This window comes from Mytilus californianus, unplaced genomic scaffold (assembly GCF_021869535.1).
Source record: "Mytilus californianus isolate M0D057914Y unplaced genomic scaffold, xbMytCali1.0.p SCAF_4, whole genome shotgun sequence".
NCBI lineage: Eukaryota > Metazoa > Mollusca > Bivalvia > Mytilida > Mytilidae > Mytilus > Mytilus californianus.
The window spans coordinates 39,159,731-39,185,376 of NW_026262690.1; the positions used below are offsets into that span (position 1 = coordinate 39,159,731).

Below are 25,646 nucleotides of genomic sequence, written 5' to 3' on the forward strand. Positions count from 1 at the left end.
AGACGCCAAGTGTTGAGAAAAGCCCAAAGGGGCCAGGTGACGGCTAAAAACTCAGCAGGGACGAATTAAGGGGGTGGCCAGGCCCCCTAGCTCCCCTTATGGAGCTTTATTAATGGTTAATCAAGACTTTTTACCGGATCCACTACACGTTTTGTCTAGTTTGGGGACCCGCAGGCCCCCCTTTTTCAAAATGCTTGATCCGCATTTAAAAGGGGTTCATTCCCCCAAAGATTTGTATAGTACTAGTATTACTATACAAATCCTTACTTGATTCCCCCGAAGCGCCAGTGACATTAACATAAGAATCATGACGAAAGTATATCAATTTGATTGAATCTGTCGTTTTCCTTCGTTATATTAGTTTTTAACTCGTTTCGAAGGTCAGGTGAGTTAAAAACAAGAAAAATGAATGCCGGCGACTGTTGATCACTGTTCGCCAATTAAATTTTTGGCGGGAAAATGTATGTCATCCGGGATTTTCCATAGATAACTTTTAACTTCCGGTGTAAACAAACAGTAGTTAAAAAAATGTAAGAAACAATCAGTATGCCTAATCATCTGATCTATTGACCAATACTTGCAAAATTCGTGTAAACAAGTAAACTGTCAAATATTTATGACCTGCTGAAATTTATCTATATTGACTGAAGGCCTGACTTTTGTACTAAAAACTACTATCAACCAAGGATTTGTATAGTATTAGTATACAAATCCTTGTAGTTGTATCAAATAAAGTCAACATCCACTCTTTGATTTCGAGTACAACAGGTTAGGACAACCCCCAAAATGAGGGATATCCCTTAAACGAGGGACTGTCCCTCAGACAAGGGGTTATTTTGCTGTTGTAGAAAAGAAAAACTTAGCCTTTTTAACTAGATATGATAGGGGAAAATTCATTATATTTGTAACAACTTTTCGAAAAGAGGGGTCCTCGTATTTTCAATAATAAAGAAGATTGACGTAAATGAATGTTCCAAAGTTCATCATGACATGTTTTGTTGATATAATACCAAATAGACGTATTGTACTTTGGGAAAAGCTTCTGCAAATAATTTAAATAGATATATAAGATAAGATATATTTTATTACCAATTAAGGGCACAGGCGCTTAGGTATATGATAAAAAAATATCCCCCAAAAATATCTGTATCATATATACCCAAGCGCCTGTGATTAAGGGCCCACAAGGGGCATATAGAGAATACATGTATAAGGAAAAAGAACATTGATTAGCATATATCCATAGAATTTAAATATACAATTACAATACAATTAGACTGTGAAAAAGCCCTTGGTTTAAAGTATATTATATATTTATATGAGAAATAAATATATCTAACTCAAATTGACTTGAATAAATTTTCGAACAGCATTAAGTACCTGATTGTCTTCACCATGTTCACAGCTCAATAAATATATGATTTTTTGCTGATTGTCCAGTAAAGTAAAGTTTGGCTTTTTATGGCAAACAAAGTCAAAGAGAGCATCTCTATAAGAGTTGAATTTTTCACATGAAGTTAAAAAATGGATTTCATCTTCAATACAGCCAGAAGAGCATTTTTTGCAAATTCTTTCATTTCGTGGAATATTTGAAAAATGGCCAAATTCTATTTGAAGCTTATGAGCCGATATACGTAATTTACAAATAGCTCTTCCAAAATCAAAGTTCTCAACCAAAGAGAGATAATTTTCATAGCCAAAATTTTGTTTAAATTTCAAGTAATTGAACAATTTTCCATCAGAAGCATTTTTATGGCTAACATACCAATTGTGCCCTTTTGTACTTAAAAGCTGTTATATAAATTAAAAAAAAAATATATTCTATCTCTTGAAATTTACCCCTCATAAAACGGATTGTCATTACTTTGAGGGGTTCCCACCCTGTTCAAAGCACATGCTAATGGGGATTAACGATTTTGAAAAAGTGGGGTGGTGGAAACAAGGCAACTTTAGGTGTGGGACAAGTAAAAATTCTATGCATTTCTGAGTCTTGTTTATGTGCAAAAAAATTAAGTGAAAAAAAAATAAAATGAAATCCATACCTACCAACCCTATTTCATAATGGTTGGAGGCAGGAAACAGACATATTTTTTTGTACCTTAGTCCTTATAAGATTAGATGTACTTTATGAATTTGCTCCTTCTTACTTGTTACTTCAATGATTTTTTTAAATTTACTATGTGACGACATTGAATTTGTCATATCTGTATGCTACTATAGGCTCTATCTGTAAGTAATCTTCAACTCCAGTATAGGAGATCGAGGAAATCCCCATTTAATCCATAGCCCAAATAAAATCACACAGTACTCACTGTACATGTGTACATTTAACTTTAAAAAAATTACAGTTAAACATAGATGTTGAAAATCATCAGTCTTGCCAGTCTTGGGAAAATTTTTATCAGGACCAGACAGAAGTCTGGAGTATTTCAAACTAAGGATATATAAAAATAAGGAGATGTGGTATGATTGCCGATTAGACAACTATCAACCACTATTCAAATGAAGTGGATGTAAGCAATTATAGGCAACAGTATGGCCTCCAACAATGAGAAAAACCTACACTATATAGTCGGCTTTAAAAGGCCCCAACATGAAAAATATAAAACAGTTTAATAGACCACTTTTGAGTTATGGCCTTCTCTGAAAAAGTTTGTCAATTATGCAGGCCTTTATGATGTCATCTGCCAGATGGAGGGAACCGCCTGTATCCCTGCACTATTGAAGTTCATCAAGAGAGTTTCTGATCGTCATTATGCAGGATAAACTTGAAATAATGTTTATTCTGTAGGTACGTAATCACAATTCCCTAATGACAGAAGTGCTGACTATCAATTACTTGTATAATAATTTGTGGAATAATTCGTGCAATATAGCATCATATTTTTTTCAACCGCTTGCTCAACATGAGAAGGACGTGACAATGCCCCTCTACGCACGAATGATGTTCATTAAAATTAAATATTTGGATGGAAATGCAACAAACTCAAACCTGGTCTATTGAGAAAACTAAAGGCCTCATTTATAACAAAACAATTTCCAAAAAAAAATATGACAGACCTCCTGACTTGGAACTAGCACAGTACCTTGTACAATACCAAAATATAGGTATCGGCAGATTGTAGAACAGTGAATGTGCATATGTGTATAAAGGCACAATTGATTAGCTTCTCCATTAACCTCTAATCAGAAAACACTAGTGTAAGGAAACTATTAATTTTTTGGATCAGAATTCTTTTAATAGTTTACCTAAGTAGATAATGAACTTTGCCATTTCTTTATTTTGTGGTACTGGTACCAAATATCTATCCAAAATTAGAATCTATTGAATCTTTCACATAAACATATACATATACATTTTGTAATGTTATAGGGCACTTATTTTATTTTATCGATTATCTTTTGAAGCACATAGTCTTGTAGTAGCGTGTATGCCTGAAGTGGAGTACGGTTATGGTTTTGGTATCAAGCCTTGTCTAACCAAAGACTTGAAAATGAGTATTTGTTGCTTTTCCACTAAGCATGCAACATTAAGGAGTAAGAGCAAAGACGGCAGTCTGGAGTCAGAATAATTTGTCAGATTAGGGTGAAATATCTTCTTGCAGCCTTGTGAACTACATTCTAGAAAAGTTAAGGTTCTTGCACAGTGTAATTGATTAGTAAACAGCATATCTCATGATTTTGTTTATATTAACCATCTAATTTTAGATGAAGTGTACACCTACACTATAATTTGATTATTTTTAAACTGTAATCAATCATTTGCAGGTAGTCTATGTTTGCATATATTGTATGATGTTGACAACCAAGGATGAGTTCTACAGATAAAAGATATGCTACCAGCATTGACCTTCCAACAGAGGATGTGTTTAGAAATTTACAGAATGCTTGTCACTTTGCTGTTGATATTGGTAATACAAATGTATATAAAATGTATAGGTCTGAGTCACTTAAAATTCTAGACAGTGCAACAGACCTCATCAACCACCAACACATGACTTCTCCAGAAAAACAGACATACAAACAACAATGACAACACATGACTCCTCCAGACAAAACAGACATACAAACAACAATGACAACACATGACTCCTCCAGAAAAACAGACATACAAACAACAATGACAACACATGACTCCTCCAGATAAAACAGACATACAAACAACAATGACAACACATGACTCCTCCAGACAAAACAGACATACAAACAACAATGACAACACATGACTCCTACAGACAAAACAGACATACAAACAACAATGACAACACATGACTCCTCCAGACAAAACAGACATACAAACAACAATGACAACACATGACTCCTCCAGACAAAACAGACATACAAACAACTATGACAACACATGACTCCTCCAGACAAAACAGACATACAAACAACAATGACAACACATGGTCAAGATAGCCTGACTTGGTATAGTCACAAAATGTGTTGGGATTGATCCATTTACCTAGCTACAAATGTAGGCATATGTTGTAAAACTAAAACATGTAGCAAAATACCTGCACAGCACAGCTACCAACAGAATGACCAATAACTTGAACAAGAAATAATAAATAGCACATAATTGTCAAAGCAGTATGCTCTCTATCACATATAGCTAGATATAGCTAGTTTGTTGGATACTGCCAATCAAGAAAACAAAATAATTAGTAACAATGACATTTAAATGAAAAGGTAGGGTGAGAAATACTGTCCAATCTTTTATTAATATGAGAAACATATTAACAAATAAGATGCTGACAACTGATAATTTCTGAAAATATTCAAAAGTCTTTCGTGTCTGTTACTCTGGAAAATTATGGCCCATCCTTAATTTTAGAACACATTGAGTGATTGTTTTCTGAATAATTTTAATGCATACTTATTTAAGCTTTATTTAAGAAAACATATGTCTGGAAATGGTAATTACTATAATAATTTAGCTAATGATGCAAATTCTAACTGATTCAGATGTAGACATTGTTATTTTTAGCCCTTCAATCAACACACTTTTGATTTACTGTTGATTGCTTCTGATACAGATTTAAAATTTTGTCATGCTTGTTCAGGCCGCCAATAAATACATTGTGTTCTTAGGAATCTAATTTTTTTTTCAATTAGGAGAATACTGTAGCTACTTTTATTGTACAACTGTTTCAGTAGAACATTGGTGTGGGGTACTTTATGAAGTGATTGAAAACAGTTACCAAAGGATTAATTGGAATAAGAAAGTTAGACGGTATGATTACCTATGATTGATTAAATCCATTTCATTTGAACTTTGGTGGATAGTTGTCTCATTGGCAATCATACCACATCTCCTTATTTTTGTATAAGAGTCAATGTGGATGGAGAAATGTTATCAAATATCATTGTTATTCCAATGTATGATAACAATGGCAATTTGTTTTATATTTTCTGTTCATATTGTTATTTTTATTTTTTCACAGGTGGATCCCTGGTAAAAGTTGCCTACTGCTCCAAACTACACAGAAGGACATCACAAGTTCGTGATCATGTGAGTCAATGATTTGCAAACTTGTTTTATAAATAATTTTTTTTTTGGACTTACCATTATCAGTCAGGGGAATTACTTTAACAATATAAAATTAAGAAGATGTGGTATGAATGATAATTCGACAATGCCCCAACAGAACAAATAACATAGAAGTTAGCAACTAAGGTCACTGCAAAGCCTTTAACAATGATCTAAACCCATACATTATAGCAAGCTATAAAAGGCCTGAAATGACAAATGTAAAACCATTAAGTTTTTTAATTAACTATATAGCCGATTTTAAAAGAAAAATTCTAAATAAATTTATTTTAAATGGACTACTGAAGTTTTTATTAATTTTTACATTACAATAAAAAGATATTTTAATAGTCTCAAAAAACCCATTTTTAGCTCACCTGGCCCGAAGGGCCAAGTGAGCTTTTCTCATCACTTTGCGTCAGTCGTCTGTCGTCGTCCGGCGTCGTCTGTTAACTTTTACAAAAATCTTCTCCTCTGAAACTACTTGGCCAAATTTGTCCAAACTTGGCCACAATCATCATTGGGGTATCTAGTTTAAAAAATGTGTCCGGTGACCCGGCCAACCAACCAAGATGGCCGCCATGGCTAAAAATAGAACATAGGGGTAAAATGTAGATTTTGGCTTATATCTCTGAAACCAAAGCATTTAGAGCAAATCTGACATGGGGTAAAATTGTTTATCAGGTCAAGATCTATCTGCCCTGAAATTTTCAGATGAATCGGACAACCTGTTGTTGGGTTGCTGCCTCTGAATTGGTAATTTTAAGGAAATTTTGCCGTTTTTGGTTATTATCTTGAATATTATTATAGATAGAGATAAACTGTAAACAGCAATAATGTTCAGCAAAGTAAGATTTACAAATAAGTCAACGACCAAAATGGTCAGTTGATCCCTTAAGGAGTTATTGCCCTTTATAGTCAATTTTTAACCATTTTTCGTAAATTTTTGTAATCTTTTAAAAAAATCTTCTCCTCTGAAACTACTTGGCCAAATTTAACCAAACTTGGCCACAATCATCATTGGGGTATCTAGTTTAAAAAAATGTGTCCAGTGACCCGGCCAACCAACCAAGATGGCCGCCATGGCTAAAAATAGAACATAGGGGTAAAATGTAGATTTTGGCTTATATCTCTGAAACCAAAGCATTTAGAGCAAATCTGACATGGGGTAAAATTGTTTATCAGGTCAAGATCTATCTGCCCTAAAATTTTCAGATGAATCGGACATTCCGTTGTTTGGTTGCTGCCCCTGAATTGGTAATGTTAAGGAAATTTTGCCGTTTTTGGTTATTATCTTGAATATTATTATAGATAGAGATAAACTGTAAACAGCAATAATGTTCAGCAAAGTAAGATCTACAAATAAGTCAACTTGACCAAAATGGTCAGTTGACTCCTTAAGGAGTTATTGCCCTTTATAGTCAATTTTTAACCATTTTTCGTAAATTTTTGAAATCTTTTAAAAAAATCTTCTCCTCTGAAACTACTTGGCCAAATTTAACCAAACTTGGCCACAATCATCATTGGGGTATCTAGTTTAAAAAAATGTGTCCAGTGACCCGGCCAATCAACCAAGATGGCCGCCATGGCTAAAAATAGAACATAGGGGTAAAATGTAGATTTTGGCTTATATCTCTGAAACCAAAGCATTTAGAGCAAATCTGACATGGGGTAAAATTGTTTATCAGGTCAAGATCTATCTGCCCTTAAATTTTCAGATGAATCGGACATTCCGTTGTTTGGTTGCTGCCCCTGAATTGGTAATGTTAAGGAAATTTTGCCGTTTTTGGTTATTATCTTGAATATTATTATAGATAGAGATAAACTGTAAACAGCAATAATGTTCAGCAAAGTAAGATCTACAAATAAGTCAACTTGACCAAAATGGTCAGTTGACCCCTTAAGGAGTTATTGCCCTTTATAGTTAATTTTTAACCATTTTTTGTAAATTTTTGTAATCTTTTACAAAAATCATCTCCTCTGAAACTACTTGGCCAAATTTAACCAAACTTGGCCACAATCATCATTGGGGTATTTAGTTTAAAAAATGTGTCCGGTGACCCGGCCAACCAATCAAGATGGCCGCCATGGCTAAAAATAGAACATAGGGGTAAAATGTAGATTTTGGCTTATATCTCTGAAACCAAAGCATTTAGAGCAAATCTGACGTGAATAAAATTGTTTATTAGGTTAAGATCTATCTGCCCTGAAATTTTCAGACCAATCAGGCAACACGTTGTTGGGTTGCTGCCCCTGAATTGGTCATTTTAAGAAAATTTTGCAGCTTATGGTTATTATCTTGAATATTATTATAGATAGAGATAAACTGTAAACGGCAATAATGTACAGCAAAGTAAGATCTACAAAAAAGTCAACATGATCAAAATTGTCAATTGTCCCCTTAAGGAGTTATTGCCCTTTATAGTCAATTTTTTACAATTTTCATAAATTTTGTAAATTTTTGTAAATATTTACATAATATTTTCCACTGTAACTACTGGGCCAAGTTCATTATAGATAAAGATAATAGTAAGGAGCAAGAATGTTCAGTAAAGTAAGATCTACAAACACATCACCATCACCGAAACACAATTTTGTCATGAATCCATCTGTGTCCTTTGTTTGATATGCACATAGACCAAGGTGAGCGACACAGGCTCTTTAGAGCCTCTAGTTTTACCCAGAAGTGTCAATTTTAAATGTAAATACATCTGGAAGGCAAATAGTGTTTCAGGAGGATATAGTTTTTATACTTCATGTAAAATAAAACAGAAGTCTGAGATATTTTGTTTATGCTAGTAAAAGCTGATAGAATGGACACCTCTGTAAAAAGTAACTCCAATGAAAAGTCCCTTATCAAATGGCGAAATCAACAGCTCAAACACATCAAACAAATAGAAAAATACTGTCATATTCCTGACTTGTACAGGCATTTCCTTATGTAGAAAATGGTGGATTAAACCTGGTTTTATAGCTAGGTAAACCTCTCACTTGTATGACAGTCATATAGCATTCCATTATATTGACAACAATGTGTGAGCAAAACAAACAGACGTAATAGGTAAAAATGAAAAAATTGGGGTACAGCAGTCAACATTATCTTATAATCTTAATCAATATAAAAACAAATAACTATTTAAACAAAAAAAAAAACAAAAATGGCATATAGACACTCTATAGACAAAGTATATAAGCAAAAATGAAAGACAAGAATACAAAAATGACCATAGACAATAACACAATGGCGGGATGTATAAATACCTAGCCACGTCAAAAGTATATACCAAAAATGGACAAAACAGTAAAGGTTAAAATATACAAAGACAAATAAAAAGAACACTATATGATATTTACAAAAGTGACTTGTATGAGTAATTTCAGTAATATTTAAAAGTACCTTATTTTCAACATAAATTGTAATGATGATTTTGAAAAGTAAGTTGTTTAAGTAATGCCGCTGACAGATTATCCTTATGTGTACACCCAAATTCAAATTACCAAACATAGGTGTAGATTTTAGAATTGATAACTAAGAATTCTTGCTTCTGCTGTGTTTATGAATTCTGGAATATTAAATTCTATAATTTTCAGTCAGGTGTGACCAGGATAGTAATGTAGCTTGAATGTTTTCTAGTAAGACAAACAATTTGCATCATGGCTATCACAAGGACTTGAATCCTTTAGACAGAACCCTGATGTTATCTCGAAGTATCAAACCCCGACATAACAATTTTTTTTTATGTATTTGTATAAAAAACTTTAAATGTCTGCTTTTGTAAATGAGTGGTGTTTGCTTGCTGCTTCATTAATCTTTATCTGACTTCTTTTTTTTTGTATTATGTTTGGTGTATCTACAAATACCAGTCTTACCCCTAGAAATTTTTCTAAGCATCCTGGCAAGAGGGAACTTTATAATTAGCTTCATATCACTGGAATTTAAGTATATATTGGACCAAACTTTGTATGAAAACCTAAGAGAAGTTATGTCTCATAGGATCACAGTCATCAATACAACCATAAAAGAGACATAAAGGTTTCCTGATAGAAATACATTTCAACCAATATTAAACTTATATTGGGATAAGTTAAGCTGATTTTACTGAAATATTTCTTTTTTCAGAAGGAGGACAATAATTGTATTTATCAAATTTTGGAAGAAGATGGCTACACAAGAAGATTACATTTTATCAAGTTTGAGACAAAGTATATACACCAATGTTTGGATTTTATTCGAGGACATCTTATGCAGTCAAAAGAATTTATGTTGGACAAGAAAAACATTAAAGCTACAGGAGGAGGGGCACATAAGTACAAGGACCAAATTATAAAGACCCTTGGTGTTCAGTGAGTATTTATTTGATTTAAGAAAACTCTTCAGGTACATATGCTTGAAAATATGTTTTTATATGGGGAATTGGATTTTTGATTAGTTATTAAAAAATTGCTGGAACCTGTTTTATGTTGTAATTGTTTAAGGCATTTTATCAGATTGTGTATCATACTCTAAGTTTTAGAGGGGATAAAGAAACATGAAAGAAAATGAAATACATTAAGGTTGAAGGTCAAAGGATTATGTAATTAGGGATGGACAAAAAAGAAGGTTTGAGAGGGTGATATAAGTATTAAAGAGAGTGAAGTCTTATCAGTTTGAAGTTGAGAGGTGTAATGATTACTAGGATGGCCAAATAGACAGACATTTGAAGGTATTATACATCTTGGATCAGTCTAAGAGTTGATACAATTTTTGAACGAGATAAGTGTAAGAGAAATTATTTCCTTTCAAGTTATATGTTCAGTTTATAGGAAAATGTTTTAGAAAAAGATTGCAGGAATGTAAGAACTTGGTTTTAGCATTCAATGTTCACTGAGCATGGACAAAGTTTGTAAGAGAATCATCAATCATATTCAGATTCAGTTTTTAGGGTTTGGATCAGAACATCAAACATATGCAATTGTTACTAAACATCAATTCTACATGATAAGTTGAAATTTGCCTTGGCATTGTCAATTTGTTTGATTATGCCTATAGTATCTTTCCCCTCTCTTGTAGCAATTGCAAGATAATGTGTATTTTTTGTATTTTCTAGTTTATTTTCAATGATTCTACATCACAGTGCATTTGCTGGCAACACATAATACATGTTTATGGTACATAAATGATACAAATAAGTCTCTTATACTTTGGAAATACATGTTTATGGCAATATATTTTGTGTTCACTTTCATATCAACATAGTATATTTATCACAGGTTAGACAAGGAAGATGAAATGGAATGCTTGATTAATGGAAGTAACTTTCTGTTGAAGAATATCCCAGATGAGGCATTCATATACCAAAGACATGGCCAGCCAGAGTATCAATTTCAAGGAATACATCATGATATTTTTCCATACCTTCTTGTCAACATAGGATCAGGTGTCAGTTTTGTAAAGGTAAAATATACTGTAAATTGAGGAATTATTATTGCATGCATTAATTATTGCGATTTCTGAAAAATATGCATACATATATATGTATCAGATATCATAATGCAAGTTGTTATTATTGCAATTCTCATCCAGTGAATGCATTTTTTGCATTGATTAATAAAAACCTTGCAATAATAACTGAATTTACAGTAGGTGAAATAGAGAGAGTCATCTGTCTGTCTGTTTATTCATTCATTTGCTCATTTTTATGCACCCACCATAGCGGAGGGGGCATTAAGTTTTACCCTTGTCCGTCTGTACATACGTCCCAAAGTTAGTTTCTGTTCAACTTTAGTTTGCCTCAACCAAATGTTATGAAACTTATACACAATGCTTATTACCACAACATACAGATCAAGTTTGAAATTTGGTGGCTTCACTTTTACTGCTCTTGAGTTATAGCCCATTATAAACATAAAAATTGCTAAAGTTTTCGTTTCCGTTCTCAAACTTAAGTTAGCCTCAACCAAATGTTATGAGACTTACACAATATTTATTACCACAAATCTCAGATCAAGTACAAATTTGGGTAGCGTCACTGTTACCGTTCTTTAGTTATGTCCCTTTATAACTTTATATGATATGCAGTCGGGGTCATCATCTGTGTCCCATGGACACATTCCCCATTTATTCCTTCTGTCTCATTTTGAAAAAATACAGTTTATATCCAGTTTAGTTATGTTCTAGACAGACTTTTACCAGCAATAAATGTAAATACCCTGTTTAGAAAACCCTCAATTGCAACTTGACCTTTATGTTATTTTTGTAGGTAGAATCAGAGACAAAATATGATAGAATTGGAGGGACATCTACTGGAGGGGGAACATTCTGGGGACTTGGATCTCTTCTTACAAAAGCCAAGGTAAGCAACCAGCATTATAGTACAGACTTTGAACTAGACTACATTTATTGACTGGTAGATATGTACAGTCTATGTGTTGTTGTCTTTTCTCTAAATACATATATGATAAGTATGTGCAGTCTTTGTGTTGTTGTAGATCCTCAAATTACAGACTTGATACTTTCAGATAGAGACAGCAATCTTTAACCATCAGATACAAAATATGGTAATACAAAGAATTTGAAATCATTTCTGTACCGAACTTTTGATTGCTTTGTCATCTAAAATGTAGGTGTAGACTTACTGATCCATCGAAGGTAGTCTAGAACAGTAAAATAATATTAAGAAATTGACTTAGTTATTAAATTTGAGTTACTTGATAAAACATGTGGTAACTTTTCACTCAATTTTGTGATTCAGCAGTCAGCTTACAAATCAATAATCTCTAGAGAAATGTATTTGATCCTTATAATTCTCAACCTAAACATTTGCTATTTTTCTTTCAATTTCATTTTTTTTGTAACTTAAGGATTACATGAATGTGTATTGCACATGAATATATGACAGTGCAATCGACATATTGTTTACATACTCTACAAAAGTTGTTTCCACATCAAGGACTATCAAGTCTTAAACAAGGAAACACATTCTAACAGACCAATCACAATCCACTTTTTGTAGATATGCAAATCATAGAAGTGTTATCTTCAATCAATAAACTGCTTCTCAGATAGTTTTCAACTCTTGTGAGATAATCATGGCTTATCAAAGTCTAACCTTGTTCAGAGAATAACAAATAAATAATATAGAAGATTAATATTTGATTAATTGTAGACATTTGATGATTTGTTAGAATTGGCAGAGAAAGGAGACCACAAGAAAGTTGATATGTTAGTGAGGGATATTTATGGAGGAGAATATTCTACCATTGGGTTGACAGGGGATATAATAGCCAGTAGTTTTGGTAAAGCTGCTAGGACTGATAAAGAAAATGGTATGGTTCAGATAGATTTTTATAGAGCAATGATGATAAAGATTTTACACAAATGGGGGGAAAAAACAATGGAAAACTGAAGGATGTATTAGTCTTAATTTTATGGTTTCTAGTTTAAGTAAATATGATAACCTTTTAAAGGAAAATTTTATGCAAACAGTTGGAATTTAACAATATATATTTTAAGTCTGATATTGTGGTACTGTACTGTAATGCTGGACATGGAAAGATATTTATTATTTGGTTTTATCTTTGCAGTGCCTTGTTACAAAGATGAGGATGTAGCCAGAAGTTTATTGTTGTCCATTAGTAATGATATAGGACAGTTAGCCTCCTTGTACTGTAGACTTCATCAGTTAAAGAAGATTTACTTTGGTGGTTACTTTATCAGAGGACATCCCCTTACTATGCATACTATTAGTTTTGCTATTAACTTTTGGTCAAAGGTATACTATCATTGTAATGTCAGGATTATTGAATCATTGTTATTTTAACATGTTTATTTTAAAGTATTTAGGTAATAGGAATAATATTGAAGTTGTGTCTTTTTTACCATTTTTCATGTACAAATCTTCCTTTATATTATGGAGAACAAGCCAGTAATAGATGCACAATTTTTATGCCCCTGCTGCTAAGTTGAGGGGCATTAAGGTTATATGTCTCTATGTATGTAAATCCTAATGTCCTGTTTTCTAACTTTAGTTTGCCTCAACTAAATGCTATGAAACTTATACTCAATGCATATTACCACTAAACACAGATCAAGTTGACGTCACTTTTACTGTTCTCAAGTTATGTCCCTTTATATATGGAACAATTGCCAATTTTTCATTTCCGCATTCTAATTTACCTTGCCTCAACCAAATAATATTAAACTTATACACAATACGTTTTACCACCAGACACAGATCTAGTCCGAATTTGGGGGGTGTCACTTTCACCGTTTTTGAGTTATGTCGCTTTGTAGATGGAAAAACTGCTAAATTTGTTGTTCTCTACACTCCATCAGTTTAAATGTTCTTAATTGATACCTCTTTATAACTGGAAAGTTGTCTTTTGTCTGCACTCAAACTGTTGTATGTACTGATGAAATATTTCATGTCCATGCTCAAAAGTTTGAATTAGTACATTCACTCTTGCATATCTACAAGCAGGGGGCATCTGTGTCTCATGAACACATTCTTTTATTTTTTATACTTTTGAAATAGTGTCAAAACTCATTAAACATATCAGGCTTATAATTTTGTATGCCAGACACTCGTTTCATCTTCATAAGTCTCATCAGTGATGCTTGATTCAAAACAGTTGAAGAGCATTAAAAACTGATAATTCCAAAAAGTTGAGCCAATAGGACTAAGGCAATCTATACATGGGGGCTTTTCCAATCAAGTTCTTGAAAGGTAGTAAGAAAATTTCTCACATTTATTATGATTAAGAAAATAGCACATTGTGTCAAGCTATGAAATGATAATTTTTAAGGAAATTTGTCAATTAGAATATGAAGTAAATTAAACATGTATAGCATATATTTAGCTCACCTGGCCCGAAAGGCCAAGTGAGCTTTTCTCATCACTTGGCGTCCGTCGTCCGTCGTCGGCGTTAACTTTTTACATTTTGAACTTCTTCTAGAGAACCACTGAATGGAATGAAACCAAACATGGCAGGAATGTTCCTTATGAGGTGCTGACCAAGTGTTGTTACTTTGTAGCGGATCCATCATCCAAGATGGCCGCCAGCGGGGGACTTAGTTTAACATAGGACCCTATGGGAAATACATACAAATGTCTTCTTTTAGAGAACCACTGAATGGAATGAAACCAAACATGGTATGAATGTTCCTTATGAGGTGCTGACTGAGTGTTGTTACTTTGAAGCCGATCCATAATCCAAGATGGCCGCCAGCAGGGGACTTAGTTTAACATGGGACCCTATGGGAAATACATACAAATGTCTTCTTTTAGAGAACCACTGAATGGAATGAAACCAAACATGGCATGAATGTTCCTTATGAGGTGCTGACCAAGTGTTGTTACTATGAAGCGGATCCATAATCTAAGATGGCCGCCAGCAGGGGACTTAGTTTAACATTGGACCCTATGGGAAATACAAACAAATGTCTTCTTTTAGAGAACCACTGAATGGAATGAAACCAAACATGGCATGAATTTTTCTTATGAGGTGCTGACCGAGTGTTGTTACTTTGAAGCCGATCCATAATCCAAGATGGCCGCCAGCAGGGGACTTAGTTTAACATGGGACTCTATGAGAAATACATACAAATGTCTTCTTTTAGAGAACCACTGAATGGAATGAAACCAAACATGGCATGAATGTTCCTTATGAGGTGCTGACCGAGTGTTGTTACTTTGAAGCCGATCCATAATCCAAGATGGCCGCCAGCGGGGGACTTAGTTTAACATGGGACCCTATGGGAAATACATACAAACGTCTTCTTTTAGAGAACCACTGAATGGAATGAAACCAAACATGGCAAGAATGTTCCTTATGAGGTGCTGACCAAGTGTTGTTACTTTGAAGCTGATCCATCATCCAAGATGGCCGCCAGCGGGGGACTTAGTTTAACAAAGGAGCCTATGGGAAATACATACAAATGTCTTCTTTTAGAGAACCACTGAATGCAATGAAACCAAAGATGGTATGAATGTTCCTTATGAGGTGCTGACCAAGTGTTGTTACTATGAAGCCGATCCATAATCTAAGGTGGCCGCCAGCGGAGGACTTAGTTTAACATAGGACCCTATGAGAAATATGTACAAATGTTTTCTTTTAGAGAACCATTGAATGGAATGAAACCAAACATGGCATGCATGTTCCTTTTGAGGTGCTGACCAAGTGTTGTTACTTTGAAGCTGATCCTTCATCCATGATGGCTGCCAGATGGGGACAATGTTTAACAAAGGACCCTACGGACAATACAGAAAAATGTCTTCTTTTAGAGAACCACATACTGAATGGATTGAAACCAAACATGGCATGAATGTTCCTTATGAGGTGCTGACTAAGTTTTGTTACTTTGAAGCTGATCCTTCATTCATGATGGCCGCCAATGGGGGGACTTCCTTTAACATAAGCCCCTATGGGAAATACATACAAATGCTTCTTCTAGAGGTGCACTGAATGGAATGAAACCAAAACATGGCATAAATGTTTCTTATGAGGTGCTGATTAAGTGTTGCTACTTTGTTGCCGATTTACTGTTCAAGATGGCCACCAGGATTTTTTATTAAATTACAGGACCAATATTAAACCAAATTTGGCCTCACTCATTATTAGGGTATCTGTTATGATTTTAATCTATTTTTACATGATTTCCAAAACCAAAGTAGAATCAGGTGAGCGACACAGGCTCTTGAGAGCCTCTAGTTTATTTTCTTACTAGTGAATACACATTTTTTTAATATAACATCTTTTTTGTAATGTTGTTTTACTTTATTTGTTTGATGTATCTCCCTGTTTTGTGGAATGATACCCTTTTAAGTAAAATTGGGTGTAAATGAAGATAGACTGCCTCAAAAATTGTACGTTTAAATTCCAAACCCTGGGCTAGAAAAGTTTATATCCATGTGAAGTTTATCTTTTCCTTTGTTTAAAAATGTAATTTTTTTCTTAAGTAAAACAAAGTGTACTATGTTTTTGAATGCACATCTTTAACAATAATATACACTTGTTTTCAACTTACTACAACTGAAAAGGATGCATATCCTGCCAAGCTCATGCTTGTTACTTGGAGCTTGTTAACCAAAACAAATTTCCATTTGTAGTGACGAATTTAAAGGTCATATGCAAGGGTTTTAGGGTAAATTATGATATTTTACTTTGAACTATTACTTGAAAACAATAGATAAGATTGAATGTAATTGAAATATCTCAATAGTGATCTTTTACCATATTTCCAAAATAACATGACTTGTCTCCCTTGAATATATGATGTGTCCTTCCCAAATTATACTCAAGCAAGCAGGGTTTTAGCTAAGATTTTGAGGGCTTTAGTCAGTTTTGCGCGAGATGAAAATCAACCTTATTTTAGGTAACAGCAAGGGACCAAGGACGTATATTACTAGCTATACATCTTTGAAGAACTTAGAAATGCTTGGCAGTAATTGCATGATTTGACTGATGTGACGCTTAAATATGAAGATTAGGATATAAGATCCGAAATAAATTTCACAATTTCACTTCAGTTATTTTCAGTGAACATTCCTGATCAACAAAAGTGTGTTTCATTTTTTTTAAACCAGGAATCACAGCATAAATGAACTTGTAACGAATATTTCACTGCATAATCATTATCCTTATAAAACATTTAAATCAATATCTGGAATTCATTTCTTTAAAGTTGGAAACAAGAATTTGTTCAAATCCTTATTGGAACGATTCTAATGACTGTGAATTGTAAATTAATTAAGAATAGATCATGTTTACTTTTGATTTTTATACGAAATGAAAACAGGAAGTGACAAGTGGATAATAAATTCAGATTGAATCCGGATTCATCTATGGATTGGTTTGTGTTTAACAAAGGCAGGAAATTATCATTTTTTGTCTCGCCTGCGATGAAAGTCATGCAAGACATAGGTATTACTATCTGGTGGCATAAAACCTTCATCTTTAAGACTTTCAACATAAAATCAATGGTCAGTAAAAAGGCAAGACAATTCAGCGTGTGCACTCTTGTTTAAATTAAGTTGCTTATTAAGAAATATACTTGTCTTCCTCATTTATTTTGGTACTTAATGTTTTTGTATTTTACGTTTTTATTAGTGTCTTTAAATTTATAAGAATACTTTCACCTATGCGCAGTACATAGTAAAGAAAACATATGTTTGAATATGAAGAAACTACGACAAACAAACTGCAAATTGTGATCATTTCAGAAATATTGAAATTAAAATGCAAACTGTTCGGGGGAAAACATTTTGTTCAAATGACTACGATAAACGAACTGTAAATTGTGGTCGTTTGAGAAATAATGAAATTGAAATGCCGACTGACTGATTTTACTTTGAAAACAATTATGATGGTCAATTATGAGCTTTATTAATAATTAACGGATTAGTGACCCATCTGATGGTGATAAGCAGATTACCCGTAATCACACAACTTATAGCACCTGTTGTAAACATTAATTGGCTGAGGCAGGAACAGTATGTTAGTATAGACTGTCCCTGGCTGAGGGTCATAAAATTGTCAGAAACATGAAGACAGGTAGAATTATAGTATTTTCATGCGAAAATATTTTTACACTTTCAAAATTTTAGTGACGAAATTGATTTGAAATACTTTCGTCATATTGAAAACCGTTTCGTAAATGACGAAAATGATGAGCGCTAGCAAAATCACTGCTTGTCTTACAAACTTCATTGTATATCCTGGTAAATTGGTTGATGTTTTGATGTGAAATAAAATGCACATAAAGACAGGGAAATAGTTAAGTTTTGAAACAATGATTCTGTTTCAGGGTGAGATCCAAGCGTTGTTCATGAGACATGAAGGATACCTTGGTGCTATAGGAGCTTTTCTGAAGGGAGCAGAAGAAGAAGGTATACAGAATAATAGGAAACAAGATATTTGTAATTCATATGTATACATAATAATAAAACTACATTAGTGATATGGTTGGTACCTACTGGTCCCTAGAAAATCACTTAAATCTAAAAGTATTCTTAAAATGGTCTCAGGTAAGTAGACTTAAACTGACTTACATTACACATGGGGGCAGATATACTGATCCCTAGATAATAAAATAGAACCAGGTTATGTCCTTAAAATGGTCTCGGGTAAGTATAACTGACCTACAGTATACATGGGGATATATATACTGGTCCCTAGATAATGAAATAGAACCTGGTTATGTCCTTAAAATGGTCTCGGGTAAGTAGACTTAAACTGACTTACATTACACATGAGGGCAGATATTCTGGTCCCTAGATAATAAAATAGAACCTGGTTATGGCCTTAAAATGGTCTCAGGTAAGTAGACTTAAATTGACTTACATTACACATGGGGATAGATATACTGGTCCCTAGATAATAAAATAGAACCTGGTTATGTCCTTAAAATGGTCTCGGGTAAGTAGACTTAAACGGACTTACATTACACATGGGGGCAGATATACTGGTCCCTAGATAATAAAATAGAACCTGGTTATGTCCTTAAAATGGTCATGGGTAAGTAGACTTAAATTGACTTACATTACACATGGGGATAGATATACTGGTCCCTAGATAATGAAATAGAACCTGGTTATGTCCTTAAAATGGTCCCAGGTAAGTAGACTTAAACTGACTTACATTACACATGGGGACAGATATACTGGTCCCTAGATAATAAAATAGAACCTGGTTATGTCCTTAAAATGGTCTCAGGTAAGTAGACTAACTGACTTACATTAAACATGGGGACAGATATTCTGGTCCCTAGATAATAAAATAGAACCTGGTTATGTCCTTAAAATGGTCTCAGGTAAGTAGACTTAAATTGACTTACATTACACATGGGGATAGATATACCGGTCCCTAGATAATGAAATAGAACCTGGTTATGTCCTTAAAATGGTCTCGGGTAAGTAGACTTAAACTGACCTACATTACACATGGGGGCAGATATACTGGTCCCTAGATAATGAAATAGAACCTGGTTATGTCCTTAAAATGGTCTCGGGTAAGTAGACTTAAACTGACTTACATTACACATGGGGCAGATATACAGGTACCTACCAGGGCTTCCAAAAAATATTTGAGCCAGCCGGACATTTTATATCTTATCCGGATTTTAATCCCTTGAGACTAAGTAACAAAAGGCAATCATGGTAATCAGATGGCCATCCCAATGATTGACATTAGATTAAAAAAAAAAAACGATATTAAACTTTACTTTGATGTGAATTTGATGTCCGGACGTAAACTGTTAAATTGGCAGTGCATAATTCGAAGTGTGCACATCAGCGTGCTCATAACTGCCTTAGACTCTTTATTTGTGCAAAATTACGTTGTCAAAAACTTTACTTTCGTTTTTAAAATCACATTTTCCTAATACTGGATGTTGACCTGACAATGGTAAAACATGGACCAGAAACGGATACGTAAAATCCGTATACGTTTACAAAGCACGACTGAGTGAAGAAGCTCTTTCCACGTTATTTCTTCAACAGAATACTTGAAATGAACATTAGATACAAGTATCAATGATAATTTTTATCATTTTTTAAGAAATGTAGGATGCATAATTAAATTTCCCTACTGCGCACATGCGCACACGTGTTCTAGTTCATACAACGTAGTTCTTACGATTTTTCATTTAAAACCTTTTAAATTTTTCATCAAATCATGTTTATAAACGTATTTCTTATAATTTCAATCTTTTGGACTAAATCAATTAGATAGAAACCGCTGAAATGTAAGAAATTAACTTTGAATAGACCGATCAATTTATAGGATGTCCGGTACTGGAAATAGTTTACCTGTCACCTGAACAGGTAGATTTCAGCTGTCCAACAACTAATTAGCCTTGATTAAAATTAGAAAGTATTGAAGTAGGGGTTGTTTTGATAGTAATTAATCATGTTACTTGTATGACCGGAAACGTGTGGCTGTTAAAGGCAAAAGGTTGGGTCAAAAAGATTGCGAATTATTCTAAAATGACCGTCTCTTAAGAAAGCCTTTACAACTAAAAAGTAGATGACCGTTTCATGCTTTGCCAAGCCGGACTTTTACCGGACATTATACAATTGTCCGGAATATATGACCGTTTTGGAAGCCTTGGTACCTACGGAGGTAGATAAAAAAAATAGAACCTGGTTATGTCCTTAAAATGGTCCCGGGTAAGTAGACTAACTGACCTACATTATACATGGGGGTAGATATACTGGTCCCTAGATAATAAAATATAACCTGGTTATGTCCTTAAAATGGTATCAGGTAAGTAGACTTAAACTGACTTACATTACACATGGGGACAGATATACTGGTCCCTAGATAATAAAATAGAACCTGGTTATGTCCTTAAAATGGTCTCAGGTAAGTAGACTAACTGACTTACATTAAACATGGGGACAGATATTTTGGTCCCTAGATAATAAAATAGAACCGGGTTATGTCCTTAAAATGGTCTCAGGTAAGTAGACTTAAACTGACTTACATTACACATGAGGGCAGATATACTGGTCCCTAGATAATAAAATAGAACCTGGTTATGTCCTTAAAATGGTCATGGGTAAGTAGACTTAAATTGACTTACATTACACATGGGGATAGATATACTGGTCCCTAGATAATAAAATAGAACCTGGTTATGTCCTTAAAATGGTCTCGGGTAAGTAGACTTAAACTGACTTACATTACACATGAGGGCAGATATACAGGTACCTACCGAGGTAGATAAAAAAAATAGAACCTGGTTATGTCCTTAAAATGGTCCCGGGTAAGTAGACTATCTGACCTAACATTATACATGGGGACAGATATACTGGTCCCTAGATAATCAAATAGAACCTGGTTATGTCCTTAAAATGGTCTCAGGGAAGTAGACTTAAACTGACTTACATTACACATGAGGGCAGATATACTGGTCCCTAGATAATAAAATAGAACCTGGTTATGTCCTTAAAATGGTCTCGGGTAAGTAGACTTAAACTGACTTACATTACACATGAGGGCAGATATACAGGTACCTACCGAGGTAGATAAAAAAAATAGAACCTGGTTATGTCCTTAAAATGGTCCCGGGTAAGTAGACTATCTGACCTAACATTATACATGGGGACAGATATACTGGTCCCTAGATAATCAAATAGAACCTGGTTATGTCCTTAAAATGGTCTCAGGGAAGTAGACTTAAACTGACTTACATTACACATGAGGGCAGATATACTGGTCCCTAGATAATAAAATAGAACCTTGTTATGTCCTTAAAATGGTCTCTGGTTAGCAGACTTTAACTGACCTACATTACACATGGGGGCAGACATACTGGTCCCTAGATAATAAAATAGAACCAGGTTATGTCCTTAAAATGATCTCAGGTTAGTAGACTAACTGACTTACATTACACATGGGGGCAGATATACTGGTCCCTAGATAATAAAATAGAACCTTGTTATGTATGTCACATGGGGGCAGATATACTGGTCCCTAGATAATAAAATAGAACCTTGTTATGTCCTTAAAATTGTCTCAGGTTAGTAGACTAACTGACTTACATTACACATGGGGGCAGATATACTGGTCCCTAGATAATAAAATAGAACTTGGTGATGTCCTTAAAATGGTTTGAGGTAAGTAGACTTGAACTGACTTACATAGACAGATGAGGACATATTGGCATATTTTTTATCTTTGGCCTGTTTTACCTGTGATGTAACACCTGAGTGTCAATAACCTGACTCACAACAAATCAGTTTCCTCATATTTTATCAATTTTAACCACTACTGGTAATTACATTAATAATCATTACTACTAAGCAATACAGTTTGGGTTTAATTCAGGAAAAGTTTATTACAGCTTTAATATAATTTTAACATCTAAAACTTGATTAATATTGTATGACTTTTTAAATTTTTGAAAAAGAGATGACAGGTTTAATATGATTGTAATGTTTTCATAGAGATTTTAAACAGCTTTATAGCTCACAAGGAGAAGATTGTATTATTTCTGGATAATTTTATGTATCTCAACTCAGGTGTTTAGTATCTATTAAAGTGAAAGTCATATGACAGTTTTATGTCAGTTTAATTGAAATTGGATATTAAATTAAATTTTCAACAGATATGATGCTACTTTATATTTCTTATTGTTAAAAGAAAATTATAATTTTTAGAGAGAAAACTGTGTTATCCTCCTGCCTTCCTAAAATAGTTTTTGTCCTTTTGTTAATATGTTGGCTCATTATTGCAGGTTAAGCTTTATGTTTTGTTTCAATCAGCAACAATGGTGGTTGCATCTGTTTCAATGGAAAACTGTTCAATTAATGCTTTTTGATATTTTTATTTGTTGTTAATTATGGCAAATGTGTACCCTAAGTAACCAGGTACACTGAAACCAATAGGTAAAAGTAATATCCTTTCAGAAATCAGTAAAATTGTCATAACTGTAGTGTCAGATTGATAGGATACAAATATTGTATGTACAGTTACAGCAAGGTATAGAATAAAAACATGAGGCAGTAGGACAAAAGGGATGTACACATTGGTGATTATTAGTTGTATTTTCAGATACAGACAGATATACATGGGGAGAGAACTTTGCAGGATGTTCTGGTTTATCTAGTTCTAATCCATTGTTAGATAGTAGAGAAAGAAGTTCAACGGTAATTATTAAACCTGCCCCCCCACAAACAAAGTTTGGGGGAGTATATAGGAATCACCATTTCTGTCTGTCTGTCAGTGTGTCAGTCAGTCCATCTTGCTTCCTGTCCGGTGCATTACTTTTGTACCGTAAAAATTAGGTTAACCAAACTTGTTATGCAGTTGCCTCATGGTCTTGGTGTGTGTCATATACCAAATTCAGGTAATTCTGATCTTGACTTTGACCTTTGACTCCTTGAGGGGGAAGGGGAGGGTTTAAGTCCCATAATGCAGACAGCTCTAGTTGCAGTGGAAAATAAATCATTATGTTTGGTGTAAAGCAAGCACCTGCATAATTTGAGCATAAGTCATACTTTTACATGGGAAAATATTTTTTTTTAAAAGATGTCTTTCAAAGGGAGATATGCAAGGGCATAGAGGAAGTTAAATAAAGGTGATTTTGATGTATTCCTTCAATTACAAATTTATATGTCCAGTGATGTACATTAGCTTGTAATAAAAAATGTATGCTACATGGAAGTTTTATGAATTTATTTGTTTTTATATATACAAATACTGTTGGCCTTCTTGTACTATCAGGTTGTCTCTTACGTCTTTTTATAAAAGAATACCATAGAAAAAGTTTCATTTTGATATATTTCCAGTTTGATATGTTAGAACTTGATAAATTAGAAAAGATGTTACAACCCTGTTCACTACTACTAGATCCCAAAAGTTACCTTCCAGACACAGTTGATCTGACAACAGATACAGCTGCCAGGGAATATTGGATAGATTGTTTTTCTAACAGTGTTGATAAGGTTTGTAGAATTACTGAAAAAGCATTAATCACAATATTTGATTATTTGTTGTTTCTTTGTATCCTATAAAATTTGAATATTGATAAAAAAAATTATTTGTTCCAAAAAATTGAGCCTAAAATTCTTAGAAAGACAAAGAGAGTTGAGCAATAGTTATGAACAGCAGATTAAACTGATTGTAGTTATGTTGTGATATTTTTCTGTTGAGACACAGTGATCCTGAATTCTGGCATCTGCAGTGTCAATGCTGTCAATGATTTCAACATTTAGGTACAATGTTAGGTTTTAAGACATCAATAATTTTTTTAACTTTCATTAAATTTAACAAAACTTAGACAGAAGCTTGTTTTGATGAATAGATAGTATTAAGAACAAACGTTTGAAAATATTTTTGACATTTTGAAAATGTTAAAGATTTTCAAACATCAATAGTTTTGTCAAGGCTTCATTAAATTTTATAAAACTGCTTAATTATAAAACAGAAGCTTTTTATTGGTTACGAGAAAATTTCAGTTGTAAATTTTTGAAACTATTTTTTTTCTTCCTTTCCATACTTTACTGATAAATGATGGACTTGAATGATGGACTTGTTTGTATTTTGCAGTTAACATTTACATACAGTTTGGGATTAAATTTTAAAACCCTACTTACTTTGTTAAACTTTCAAGGAATGTTACGAAACTTGGACAAAAGTTTCTTCAAGACCAAGAAATAGCATCTGAAGGGAAAAGTTTCATTGTTTTTATTTTTTCGGTTTTTTACTGACAAATGGATTTATTTTGGCAGTCAATTTTACACTATTACACTGAAAGCAGAAATTGTAGGCAAGACTATCCATGGAACCATTTACCGACACATTTTATAATATGTCAGTGACATTATATTGATTATTAACTACATATTTATTTTGAGATGTAATGTATTTATTATGCCCCCGCCGTAGCTGAGGGGGCATTAAGTTTTACCCTTGTCCGTCTGTACGTACGTACGTATGTACGTAAGTCCGTCCGTACGTCCCTAAATTGGTTTCCGTTCTCTAACTTGAGTTTGCCTCAACCAAATGTTATGAAACTTATACACAATGCTTATTACAACAAAACACAGATCAAGTTTGAATTTTGGTGGCGTCACTTTAACCGTTCTAGAGTTATGCCCTTTATAAATGGAAAAATTGCAAAATTTTTAGTTTCTGTTCTCTAACTTAAGTTTGCCTCAACCAAATGTTATGAAACTTATACACAATGCTTATTACCACAAAAACACAGATCAAGTTTGAATTTTGGTGGCGTCACTTTAACCGTTCTAGAGTTATGCCCCTTTATAAATGGAAAAATTGCAAAAATTTTAGTTTCCGTTCTCTAACTTAAGTTTGCCTCAACCAAATGTTATGAAACTTATACACAATGCTTATTACCACAAAACACAGATCAAGTTTGAATTTTGGTGGAATCACTTTAACTGGTCTAGAGTTATGGCCCTTTATAAATGTCAAGTAATTTTAGAATTGGAGTTATCTTCCTTTGTCCATGATTATAGTTGAATCAACTACAATCAATGCTTTATACAATGCAATGTTTAATTTTGACTTCCAGTGATAAAACACAGATCAAGTTGAATTTGGGTAGTGTCACTTTAACCATTATTGAGTTATGCCCCTTTATAATTCGAAAGATTGCAAAATTTTT

The 25,646-nt window shown here is 33.5% G+C and overlaps 1 protein-coding gene across 1 annotated transcript in view; it reads left to right on the forward strand.

The window, feature by feature from the left end:
• Positions 1 to 500: 500 nt before the first annotated feature.
• The window catches only part of LOC127737991 (4'-phosphopantetheine phosphatase-like), a 37,916-nt gene continuing 12,770 nt past the window's right edge, over positions 501 to 25,646 (forward strand). Inside the window, exons 1-11 of the mRNA XM_052248971.1 lie at positions 501 to 530; positions 3,769 to 3,911; positions 5,448 to 5,515; positions 9,654 to 9,877; positions 10,784 to 10,967; positions 11,773 to 11,865; positions 12,679 to 12,838; positions 13,097 to 13,284; positions 18,318 to 18,399; positions 23,069 to 23,163; positions 23,806 to 23,961. Coding sequence (XP_052104931.1) covers positions 3,812 to 3,911; positions 5,448 to 5,515; positions 9,654 to 9,877; positions 10,784 to 10,967; positions 11,773 to 11,865; positions 12,679 to 12,838; positions 13,097 to 13,284; positions 18,318 to 18,399; positions 23,069 to 23,163; positions 23,806 to 23,961 — 1,350 coding nt within the window. The 5' untranslated portion in view covers positions 501 to 530; positions 3,769 to 3,811. The remainder of the gene's footprint in view (positions 531 to 3,768; positions 3,912 to 5,447; positions 5,516 to 9,653; positions 9,878 to 10,783; positions 10,968 to 11,772; positions 11,866 to 12,678; positions 12,839 to 13,096; positions 13,285 to 18,317; positions 18,400 to 23,068; positions 23,164 to 23,805; positions 23,962 to 25,646) is intronic.